General features: G+C 52.6%; 1 protein-coding gene across 1 annotated transcript in view; it reads right to left on the bottom strand.

The window, feature by feature from the left end:
- Positions 1 to 9,792, bottom strand: part of MERTK (MER proto-oncogene, tyrosine kinase) — a gene marked incomplete at its 3' end in the record, with an annotated part of 23,021 nt that extends 13,229 nt beyond the window's left edge. The window contains 8 exon segments of the mRNA XM_009319646.1: positions 1,936 to 2,087; positions 2,384 to 2,567; positions 5,060 to 5,175; positions 5,870 to 5,956; positions 7,637 to 7,810; positions 8,040 to 8,140; positions 8,405 to 8,768; positions 9,678 to 9,792. Of these exon segments, the coding sequence (XP_009317921.1) occupies positions 1,936 to 2,087; positions 2,384 to 2,567; positions 5,060 to 5,175; positions 5,870 to 5,956; positions 7,637 to 7,810; positions 8,040 to 8,140; positions 8,405 to 8,768; positions 9,678 to 9,792 (1,293 nt within the window).
- Between the last annotated feature and the right edge of the window lie 2,589 nt (positions 9,793 to 12,381).

Raw genomic sequence — 12,381 nt, 5'->3', positions numbered from 1 at the left:
CATATCGCAGAGAGCTCTGCTGTGTCATCTGAGGACAGAGCCCAACTGTTATCAAACAGACTGTGGAGAGCATGAGCACGCTGGCAAAGCAGACAGCCGTTCTGGCAGGACAGAACTGCCAAAGTTAATGGTTTTTATGAATGTTGCGGTACTTGAGGAATTTCTTCACGTCCCAGCTCCGGCAGCCTTGGCTCAAACAAGAACTGCTGGTTTGCGAATTAAATAAAACAACTTTTCTGAAGTTTTTAAAATAGTTTTTAAGCTGGTTGTGGAGAAGAAGAGGCCTGCAGGTGGCCCTGCTGACACAGAAATACAGGACCCCCCCGCCTTTATCATGCTGGCGTTGTTAAACCGATGGTTATTTTGAGGCATTTCATATTTAGCCTGTCCAGGGCCAAAACTCAGAGACTTTACTTCTGAGAAATCAGAGCTCCACTCGACAGCAAGCATGTTGCTCTTGTGCTTCAGACTGTTTGTCCATCGGCTCAGGAGACCCTTGGGGGTGCATGGGAGAACCGGGCACCGCACCAGCCCATGGTGCTCTGCAGAAAGGTTACGGCACAGGCTCAAGCCGTTCCTGTGCCCCTTAATTCTGCGACAGCCCTTATAAAAAGACGCGCTGGCCCCTGCCCTCGGCTGGTTCTGACACGCGTTTTTGCCTTCCATAAAACCTGGAGGCTGATGAAACAAATAGGCAACAAACACAACTGCTTCCTTCGGTCTGCAAAGAGCCGAGGTCCCTTGCACAGCTACCTCCCACCTGAACTAATTCCCCACCAGAGGGGTTTTTTGAGCCTCCTGAAAGCCAGCGTTAATGAGAACAGTTATTGACCAGGAACCCATGCAGAAATTTCACCCCACAAGCATTTGACTGGGGAAATTTATAAAAAACAACAACAACAAAACAGTCTCCCAGGGCTTAAAGGGCAAGTCCTGTTTTTTGCTTTCCACTTGAGAGATGACAAATATGTCAGCACTTTTTTTTCCATGCTAGTCACAAGACCATAATATCGTTTCCCCGACTTCATTCAGTCTGGATCTATACATGCTCTTTTTCAGAGGCGCAAAAGGAGAACAGAAAATGCAGCATCCTACAAAAAATAGGGGGTGAGTCACTTTTTCCACACCGGGTTCAGGCCATCAGTGCCCCTCTGTGCTTTCAGCCTGGGACAGAGGAAGACCAAACCACAGCGCAGAGGCGACAGCTGGATACATCTGCGCAATTATCCAGGGGCTCCCCGACCACTGGCAGAGCCTGGACGGGATGGTCTTTTGCCCGATAGCTGAGATGAGCCAGGACTGCCCGAGAGGTCAGGCCAACCTCCTCCTGGCAAATTCCTGAAGGCTACTTCCCAAATCCTGGGAAAGGCAACCAAGGTTGTGCCAGATGACTTCATATGCTCATGGACAGGTCCCCGGCCCCAAAATGTTCCTTGAGCTGTGAAACTCTGTGCCATGGGTTTGCAGATGAGTTAATGCACGGAATACATCCCATCCGAGTAAAGAACGACTCAAAACCCAGGGAACAAATTCTCCCAAACGCCTTATGATTGACTCCATTGCTGAAAGTGCCAAGAGATGCTGCCAAACTTTGACTGCCACTCCAAAGGCCATACCAAAGATTGTCAACACCGGGAAGAGTGTCTCACTTCTATTTTAGAGAATAGGAGCCGTGGTAGCAAACCTCTTGTCTCCTTCAAGCAGAACTGCTTCTTCCCAATATTATTGACTTAGGGCATTACCACGAGTTACATAAACACGCAACAGAGAGACCACTTGTATTAAAAAAGTCCAGATGAAAGCACAAGGCAGCAGACAAATAAGCTCAGAAAGAATATGTGGAAGTACCAACACCAAACTGGACATCCCTGCTTGACGCCTGCTGGGATTTTTTCTAGGCTTTAGCCATTCTTCCCCAGTCCCCCAGTGACTTACCAACCCCTTGGAGTTCTGCCACCTGTACCAGATGTGATAGCCCTGCAGTTCTCCGTGGATCCTCCCCAGGGGCGGCTTCACCCATCGGATCTCCAGGGAGGAGCTGGATTCATTGAATGACACCGTGACGTTCAGTGGTGGGGTGGTTGGAGCTGCAGGAATCAAAGAGAAAGAAGGTGAGGGGAGCCACGTGGATGGGTGCAGGGCTGATGGAAAATGAGCTGTAGCTCAACCAGAAAGTACACGGTATCTCCTACAGCCTTTAGTATTTCCAGCAGGTGACTACCCACGGGTAAATATCCTTTCCCCAATCAACAGAGTCGAGATGTCCCACCCCGTAAGCGACCATGACTCTGGACCAACCTCTCATCCAGAGAGTCCTGCACAAAGCACAGCTGCGCGACCGAGGCAGGGAAACCCTTCTCAGTCTTAGCTACTCATTTCCTACCGCCCTCGGTGGTGCTGGCGGTTATCCACGGGCTAAACGGCGACCAGCCGACTTCATTCCCACAGGAAACGCGGATGTTATAGTCCGCCATGGGCCCCAGCTGCTGGATGTGATACACGTGGGGAGGCACCGAGGTATTGAAGAGCAGAAGTGAGACGTTGCTTCGTGGAACAGCTTCCTTGACCTTAATTGAAAAATCAATCCACAAACAGGGATTAGTCAGCAACAACCTGCAGGGTGAGACGCGTGGCAGGAATTTCACATCTGTAAACAGAATCCAGAGCCCTGCCTCCCTCCCTGCCTCCCATCCAAACACCGGCAGGGTCTTGTTCCTGCATGCTGACTCGTCTCTGCCGAGCAGAAAGCTGATGGCAGGCCAGTCACGGGGCCCAGGGCAAGGGCTCCAACACACGCAGAGAAGAAAGAGTTGCGGTGGGGACGTGGCAGAGATGTGTGAAATCGCCATCACTGCGGAAAGGAGGAAGGAGGGATGATTTGCTCTTTCTTATGGCATGGAGCAGAAGGAGCGCCCAATAACATTACCAGGCAGCGAGTCCCAAACAAACAAAGTCCTTTTTCGTGCAACACATCATTAGACCGCAGGACTTAGCGCCATCAGATGTTGTGGGACTTAATCACAGACCTCGTCAGACTCCATCATTACATTTAGCAGCATGGATGAATTCAACGTACTAAAAACAAGTCATGCTTTTTACACAAAGAGAAATTGCTCTCTCCCCAAAGGGCTGGCTATTGAGCACCCATGTAGCTGCCCACACAGCCCTTGCAGCTCTCCGGAAAGTGTCTCATTTCGTGGGAAGCACCAAAAGAGTGGCCTGGGCCTGGGCGGTGGGAGGAAAGAGGGAAGAGCAAGAACGAGGGACGCCAGTGCAAGCGAGACAGTTAACTCAGAAGACAACCCACAGGATGTGTTTCAGCGTGAACTACAAGCAGAAGGTCATACAGTCCTCTCAAAAGCCTCCACGTGTGGTTTTGGGGTGGGAGGAGACCTGCCCTTCTGCTTAAGCAACCAGAGAACCCCTCTGGGTAGCCCAGGATGCTCAGGACGGTCTCAGCATCAACACGAGCAGTATTTTCCAGCCAAAATGAAAGAGGCCTTCAGCCTCATAAAGCTGAGAAGGTCCCCAAGCCGTCACTAGATGCTTTGAGGGACATGAGCAGTGATCATGCTGCTCCTGAAAGCACCACTGGGACTGGCCGTTCGCCTGAGCATCGAGCCCAGCTCAGCTATCTCGATCCTCAACTTGTCTTCTGGAGAGAGTCCATCAAATTTATGTATTTTTTAAAAAAACAGGCTTTTTGCAAACTTAAACAGTTTGAACTTGGCAGGTGTGACAGCAACAGCTTCCCTTTTAAGCACCAGCGTGCTCAGAAATGAGTCACTTGGTCGGTGGGCAAGGGGATTATCAAAGGGGACAGGAGCAAAAGGGCTTAGTCACAGCTGTGTTTTTGCCAGAAATCATGTCTTGTTTTCCAATTTGAAAGGCTATTTCCTAATGACAGACCGTGAATGTTAAGTCATAGGAAATTCCTTGGCTCTCCACCCCACTTCCCAAGCTCCAGCTGGAAGGCAGCAGTGGACGCAGTGCTAATATTAGCTCTGGTACCTTTCCTCCCTGTAACTCCTTTCACTTTTACCTGGCTTCAAATATCGCCTCTCTCCATGCATTACCTCAGCCGGAGTATAGATTAGCCAGTATAAAAAACATATCCACAAGAGAGCAAGCAATGGGCTTGAACTGTAAACCCTGGCAATGTTAAACAGATAGAGCAGGTGGAAACTAGTTACAGGGCTGTACCCATGGAGATGGCATTCCCTGCCTTGTCCAGGAGACAGGCAGCCCCTCAGCTCCTTCCCAGTACTTGCAAGGAGTGGAGAGTCGAGAGAAACTTCCACCTCCAAACCCCAGCGGGAAGGCTGCTTGTTTGGGAAGTGTTTGACCAGGAGGTAAAAGTAGGGACAAGCATGTGCCTGCAGCAACTCAAGGCTTGCAAAGTCTCCCGAAGAGCTACTTGGAGCAGTTCTGGGCATCTCTCCATGAAGAGACATGAGAAACTGACTGTCTCACCTGAGGGGAGAGATTCTCGCGGCTTGCTCCCGCACGCTTCACAGGCACGAGCCCACATGGGCTCTTCCAGGCAGGCAACTCACCTGTTCCTATCGCCCTTTGTTTCTGCCCCCACTCAACCACACCGCTCCCGGGACAAAAGCCTGCTTCACACACCCTGCGTCGGCTTCTCTGCGGGACCCCTTCCACTGACTTTCCCCCCTCGCAGCAGGCAGAGCAAAGCCACTCTTTGTGAGCAGACACCACCAAGCTAGCCTCTAGCAGCTCCTTCCAAGCCTCCTGTCCACCTCGGCGGTGCTCCAGCTGCCCCAGGTCCCAGCGCCTGGGGACTCTGCTTGCTGCTCAACTTTGACTCCTCAACATCATGCCACCACAAATTCCCCAGCCACCCAGACCGCAGGGCACGGGTGAGACAGCGTGCCAGTTTCCCCCTTCAAAACCGCTGGGAAAGTCCAACTCAATTTGCCCAAACCAATGGTCTGGTCAAATCCATGTGGTTCAGGCCAAACAACATTCATTTCCACCTGCCTTGGAGCATCCGTGTGAGGGGAGGTTGCAGAGGCAAAGGGAGGTTATGGATGCTCACCTGGACACTGCAGCTGTTCAAGGCAGAGAATGCATCAAAGCCCGGCACCCAGGATATCACGATTCCGTGGGCCGTTCGGTTGAGGACATGCACGCTGGCGGGTGCGGATGGTATTCCTGCAGGGAAAAGCCAAGGGCAGTTAGCTGGAGGCCTAAGCACAAACGTGGCACATCTGGCTTCCCCTAGGCAGCTCCCAGGGCTCAGACCGACTGTGCGTGAATCCCGGGTACTGCCCTGGCTACAGCCGCATCCTCTATCAGTGTACCTCTATCAAACAACCGCGGATGTTTCAGACCACTGGACAGGGAAGCAGGAAAAAGTCATTTGCAGGACTATCTTGACCATGTTCTATATTTGTGAGCTCTCTGGGCTGCTTAGAGGCAATGACATATTTTGGGGAACACCTTCCTCACATTGCTGGAGTGGCTCCCGTCAGGAATGTCGAGAATTTCCACCATTTCCTACGGAAAATTGCGAGCACCGCCCTGGTTGTGAAGGAAGGAAAAGAGTGATACAGCCCTTCCGAAACCTGCTCTGGGGCTGACAGCTCTGCTTTCAAATGTGCGTTTTGGTGCTTCCTCCCACAGCAGTGATACTGGGATGACAGAACCGCACTGGGTGACCACGCTACTACGTGCACCCTGCTTGATTTTAAATATAGGTTTAAAAGGAGGAAAAATAAGTATGGGAGTGCTAAAAACCTCTCCTTCAGCTCTCGTAGAATGACTGCTGGGAAGGGTGGAGATCAGGACAGCTCCTGCCTGGACACATGTAGTCAACAGGTAAAGCAAACATCGCGTTGCCGCTTACCTTTCACGTTGACCTGCCCCGGGTTGGAGGCGGTCAGCCCTTTACTGTTGTGAGCCTCGCAGCTGAACAGCGCCGTTTCATTAAGACCTGCAGGGGGAAAAATAAGGACCTGTTCACTGGACCTGCACAAAATGCACAAATCACACCAATTCTTCACCTGCTGCTCACAGAAAACCCTTGCGGCTTCCTTTCTTGCACTGTTGCTTTATTTTTTTTCCAGCACCACAAAAGACCTTCTATTTTGCACTCATCGCTTCCCTTCGCGGCCTTTCTGTGCTGACTGCCCGGGGGTGACCCCCGCCGTCCAGCTCACCCACCTTCCACGCCGCGAGCACGAACGTGCCGTCAGTGCGAGACGCGGCACAGCAGGCAGGACCATACGTTTCTAAGGCGCCGTTGCACAACCTCCTGAGTAAGCATTTGTTTTGCATTCAAAGAGGGGAAGGCAGAAAGCAGAAGAGCCCACCACCACAGCTTGAATCAGATGACTTATTGCTTGTCGAAGATTGCTCAAATCTCCCAGCTGATAACGGAGAACAACTACTTTTGGGGGCCACTGGAAATACCCGAGTGCAGCCAGCTGCTTGTTTCTCCGGGGGTGTTGGCATGGCCTGTGTGAGATGACCCCGGGCAGCAACAGCGCTCAGGATTTTCATCTCATGCAAAGGACTTTACTGGAGGTGCAGGGCTACCACTCCTGGGCACATTGCTTGCTGCTGCTGCAAGGTGAAGGGCTCGCTACGGTGCGCTGGACATGCTGAGCATTTGCTCACACCAGCAGCAGTGCCTCTCAGTGCGACGAGGCTCCTGGGCTAGGAGGGGGACTGTTCAAATGACCCGACCTAGCGTGTGCCAGCCGGATACAAGAACATCCAAGAGGAATGAGTCACTTCTTCCGGCTTTCACTGCCTTTTAAAGGCTGCCTTTGGACGCCAAGACGAGTCAGTTATAGCGTGGCTGCTAATTAGCTAGTGGCCTTCTCCTCATGAGCAAATCAAGAAATCCCTCCTCTCTTTTACCTCTGCAGCAAAACCATGACGGGTTTTATGTCACATGAAGGACTTTTCTCCCTGTGCTCTACCAGGCTGACATGGAGACACGCTGTAGGGGCCAACCGAAGGTCTTTCAGAGACATTAAGCGGCGACCACCAGTAAAGCAGCCCATAACAGCAGCAGTGTACTTGGTGGCCTGGCCACAGGCTAGAGGCAAAATCTGCTTCTTGCTTAGGAAAGAGCTGTTTGAGTATCCTGCCTCTTCTGAGGAAGAAATTTCTGGCAGCAGCCAGAGGGAGTCAGATGGGGGTTCCTGCCCCCAGATCATCCCTGGCAGAGCGGTCCCCAGGGCTGCCGAACAAGCAGTACAGATGGTGCTGGGCAGAGCCGTGCTCCCAGCGCTGAGGATGGAGCAGTAACAGGCTGGGACTCATTTTTGCAAACTGGTACCTCTGTGGTACCTCTTTTGCAAAGCTGGACCCCCGTGTCCCACTGTATGCAATTTGACGGCCATATTTTATGCCAAACCTCCTGGGAAATTTACCTGTGCTGAGCTTTCCAGCCAAGCGTCAGCAATGCACAGTGCCACACAAAGATGAAGCAGGCTGCAATGGCCTTGTGACAGCGCATGGGGACACAGCCCCTGCCTAACGGGAGGTGCGAGGCCAAGGGGACAGGCTGTGAGACGGCACAAGACACCTTCCCACCCTGCCCTTCCTAGTAACCACACAGAGGTGTCCCAGCTGGCTGTGGCAAGGACGCTGCATGGCTCACCTGGCACGGTCAGGACTGATGGGGAGATGTAGGGCTTCTCATTGACTTGGATGTTGTTGCGAAACCAGTAGATCTCCACAGGCTCCGGCGGGCCCACGGCTTGGCATGTGAGGTTGAAGGGACTGTTCTTGGTGACCTTCAGCTTCTCGGGCTGATGAATGAAGTGTGGGAGCCCTGCACGGAGACAAGCAGAGAAGCAAGAGACTCAGAAAGCTCGGAAACACAGCCCTATCAACAACCCCAAACTGTCCTGCCCGGGGCTGTGCCCAGCTCCAGCAACAAGCCCCTTCCCAGCCAGGACTCCCTGATTCTGGAGGACAGCTCACAGGTTCCAGATCACACTCAGCCAGGGCACAATGCTCCACACCTCCGGCACATCCGCCCTAGCCCTTCTCCAGCTCACCTTCCAGCTGCACCGAGATGGGATCTGACACCACCTCTGTGCCAGAGATGTTGAGTTTGCAAACGTAGGAGCCGTTATCCGAGCGCTGGGCGGCAAGGATGCTGCCAGAGAGAACAGAGACCATATCAGGGCTCTGGCAGGGAGCCTTGCCCCGCACACAGCTGCCACAGGAGGACACGGCGATACTGCCAGCCTGGGGGTGGGCTTCAATCAGTACCAACCACCCCACAGCACAAGCTTTGGGGGCTAGGGAGCGTCTGCCCGTCCTAGTCCCAGCCCCAAGCTCCTGCTAGCCATCTGGCTTCCCATCTCTCCCTGGGAGCCAACGCTCAGGGCATTCCTCCAGCAAGGACTGCGCCAGTTACCTGAAGGTGGAGGTCATTGCCACCTCCTCCTCGTCGGAGATTTCGAAGTGGCTGGTGGCGATGCGGTCCAGCACATGCAGCTCCCTCCCGTCCTTCCACAAGGAAATGCCTGGGGTGTCCGGCCTGAGCAGCAGCTGAGGTACTTTGATGGAGCAATTAAACGTGACATCCTTGTGCTCATTAATCACAATGTGTCGCACCGTGGGGTTAAACTTAATCTGTCCTAGAGAGCTGGCTGAGGGCTCCTCCCGGGGCTGCTCTGTGCTCTGGTGAGGCCAGTGACCAACGGTTGCCACGCTTCGCTCAGGGCCGTGGGACTCTGCCAACAGGTACAGCCTTGGATCTCGATTTCGGTCCGCACCATCTGCAAGAGAAGACCTCGGTTTTGCTAGCACCAGCCAGCAAATGCCCCTTTCCAAAACCCTGCAAAGCCCCACTGCTTCCCTTAATAATTAAAGGCAGTTCATTTACAGATGCTTCAAATATTCAAAATCTCTAGGAGACCTCTCATAAGAGTCCCAAGGAGGAAACATGGAGCTGGCGGCTGCCCCAAGCCTGACGATGTATAAGCAGCACCTTCAGAAAAAACCTTTTTAAAACAAACCAGAGCAGCCCAGGCTAAAGAAAGTGCTCGGCCGCTTCTGTTTCGGCAGAGGAGAGGCAGGAGCTATTTCTGCTGCATTGCACCCCCGGGACTGGAATATAAAAGGATCCCTGGGCAGGAGGAATTTGGGACTTTACTCCAGCAAACCCCTTTCGGGGGCCTCATCTCAAGCATTTTCAGCTGGGGCAGAGCAAGAGTCCCCGGTTGGGATTTCTCTGATTTTAGGCTCTTTGCTGGTGATGCTGCTCCCTTCCCAGGACAGGGTGAGCTGCTCTGAAAGGGGGAGATGCTCTCTGAGTCAACCACAAACGCTTTTGCTAAGCTAAGTGACTCCACTGAGCTGCTCTTCTTGGTAAAACAGCTGCAGACAGACGGATGAAGAAATGTCTTCAGACAGTGTGTAGGAGCAGGCTGCTGTTTAGTGTTGCTCTCCCAGGGTCTCCTCCCCGACATTTTTCCCAAGGGAAGGCTATTTACCAGCTCTTTCTGAGGGCTTTGTGCCCCCACCTACAAATCACTTAACATACCCAGTCCTGTAACGGCGTTTTCCTCCTCCCTCCCAGCACTTCTCACCCCAGCCATGAACATGATGAAGAGCAGCTCCATATAAAGCAACTCCCCCCAAACAAAACTGTATATTTTTTGAGAGATAAGATCTAGAGAATACACCACAAGTAGATGCTTTTACCAGACCGTTTCCGAGCTTCTTGAGGCTTTCACAGGCACACAGAAATCCCAAGCAGAGTGGCAAATCTCCCTTGCTGCTTTCAGCAAGCAAAGGCATCGTGCCAGACAGGAATTTCAGCTAAATTAATTTGCCTCTTCCGAAAAAAAAACCTATTCACAATTTAAAAGCTAATACCGCAGGTAGAAAGCACAACCCTTTTATTTAACTGGAGTTCAGCTGAGTATGTTTTGAGGCAGGTCTTAGTCCTCAAACACCAAACGACAAGTTTTTAAAACTACGTCATTACTATTGTGAGTAATGGGGCATGAGCCTAGTGCGCTTTCCCGAGAGCCAAAAAACACAACCTAATTTTGAGGCTGGATATATTCCTTTGCTAAATGGCTCACTATTTTTAACCCTCGAGAAATGCTACTTCTAGACAGAAATTTGAGAAGGCTTTTTAAGTTCTGCCCGGTCTGGTGGTGCAGAGAAAAGCGCAAGGCTCTCCCTGGCTCTCACACAAAACAATGGGTTTCCCTTTTAGAAAAAAAAAAAAAAAAAAAAAAACCCTAAGCTTTTCCAACCTGCTTCCTAAGCTTTACCATCCCAACACAAACAAAGGCCATGTGACTGCTGCAAAATGCAGTCCACTGCCATTTACTTGCGGGCCGGGTCACCGGCTCTCAAACAGCCAGGCAGCTCCAAAAAGATGTGCCAAATGCAAGCAAGCGAGCAAGCCCAAATCCCCTTCCCTCCCCTGCTCTTCCCAGAGGTTACCCAGGCTGGAGCCACTCGCTGCCTGGCACAATCCAACCTCAAACAGCTGTTTTCATGCTGCATTTCAAAGCTTTTCAGCTCTGGCCAGAGCAGCTCCCCCGGCAGGGACCCCTGGCCGGGGAGGACACGGACGCGTGTCCCTGCCCTTGGCAAGCGCTCCGCCTGGTCCGGGATGATTTCTGCTCCCCCAGGCTCCTTCAAGTTTAAAGGCAAAGAGCAAAGGTGATCTTAGCCTCGTTTTCTGTACTGATTAAGTGAAAAGAGGTGTTTGCTTGCCCAGGAATGAAATACTTTCCTCTCTGACTCATGTGACAACAGGAATTTCTCATATCTAGCGCTGCCTTTGGGTACCCGTTCCATCCCCAGCTGTTTGGGATGTGGTTATCTTCACGGCATCTTCGAAGGGATTTGCCCTGTGTGGCAGGACACCCCTTACCTGTGTCCAGAGCGATTTGCTTAGGCTGGCTCTAAAAGCCCACACTAGAGCCGAGGAACTGAAAGCCGGCGTGCCTGCGTGGGTGCCTGCCACACTGGAGCAGCTCCCCTCGCTTACCGCAACTTGGCCTGAGGGAAAAGCTGGCGTGGAAATAAATCCACTTGCAAGCACACTGCTGCTCTCTTGAAACACCTGGGATCACAGCAAAACTAAAGCACTAGCAAAGGCAGATCTTACTGTGCAGCCCGGCAGGTCCCGCATGCCTTCTCCATTACTCGCCTGGAGAACGGAGTTTTAACAAGAAAGTCTTGCCTGCTATTAGAGGCAAGATTCTTTATTATGGATGAAAAACAAAAAGCAGGGAGTTGCACACCCCACGACTGAAACAGTGCCTCGTTCTGCTGCAGTCCCAGTAAGGAAGGCATCAGAAAACACCCAGGTCTGCCAAAAAGCTCCCTACATCCCTAGCCCTGGATTTCCCATTACTGGAAGTAATTCACCTGCTGACAACAGCTTTCTGCTCAGGCACTTGTTGAGTGTACCTTCGCACCCGGACAGGGCAGGAGGAATGGAGAGCCCCTGCCTGCAGGGTTTCCTACCTCCCCATCCCCTGGGAGCTGTCAGAAGTGAATTTCCCCCAGGGCCACACCTGACTTCCAAAGAGACTCTCGGGGTTCAAACACCTTTTGCATAAACCAGTCCAGGATTCCTGGTTAAATCCACAGGGAGTTCCCCTCACTGCAGATTCCCGCTGTTACAGAGTCAGGGCTTTTCACTAGTCCACACACAGCAGCTACTGAAGTAGCAATTCATTCCTGCCTTCCCTGCTAAACCCCATCTGCACACCGACTCCGAGACCCCCCAGCATCCCTGAGCAAGGGCTATAAACCCCCAGCAGCTCGCAGCCTGCGACCAAACGTCGGGCAGCCCTGATGACGGCACGCTTTAAGTCCAAAACCTACTTTTGCCTCTTTGCATTTCTTTTTGCAGGTAACTAAGCACGTGGAGCTGAAAAGCCAGCAGACTGACAGCACCGCAAAGCACGTCCCTGTGCCACAAACCACAGAGTTTCCCGGTGATTTTTCCCGGCACCGGTACACAGCTGGCTCACGGCTGACGGGATAAATCCCAGACCCGCTGATGTGTCGCAGCTTTTGGTCCCTGCCTGTCGCGGTGTCCCCAGCAAGCAGAGGCACATCACACAGCAAAGTGCTGCGACACGACCACGGCGCAGAGGCAGAGCTGTCCCCCAGGACAGCAAAACCCGCTCTCTGGGGCTGGCAGAGATGTCCTGCCGCTAGAGACCCGCAGCGAAATCACTGCTGAGCTTCCCCCCAGGACTTAAGCGTTGCGGAGGTCTGCAGGCCCAGCGAGCAAGCAGGGGGGTGCGGGGGTCAACTGGGGCGCCCATGCAACACCCTGGCCGCTGGCAGGGTGAAACGAAGCAGCGTCTGCAGGCAAAATGCTCCCCGTGCCCCGGACGAACACGCTTC

This window comes from Pygoscelis adeliae, unplaced genomic scaffold, assembly GCF_000699105.1.
Source record: "Pygoscelis adeliae isolate BGI_AS28 unplaced genomic scaffold, ASM69910v1 Scaffold122, whole genome shotgun sequence".
Lineage (NCBI taxonomy): Eukaryota > Metazoa > Chordata > Aves > Sphenisciformes > Spheniscidae > Pygoscelis > Pygoscelis adeliae.
This window is presented reverse-complemented; position numbering and strand designations above follow the sequence as displayed.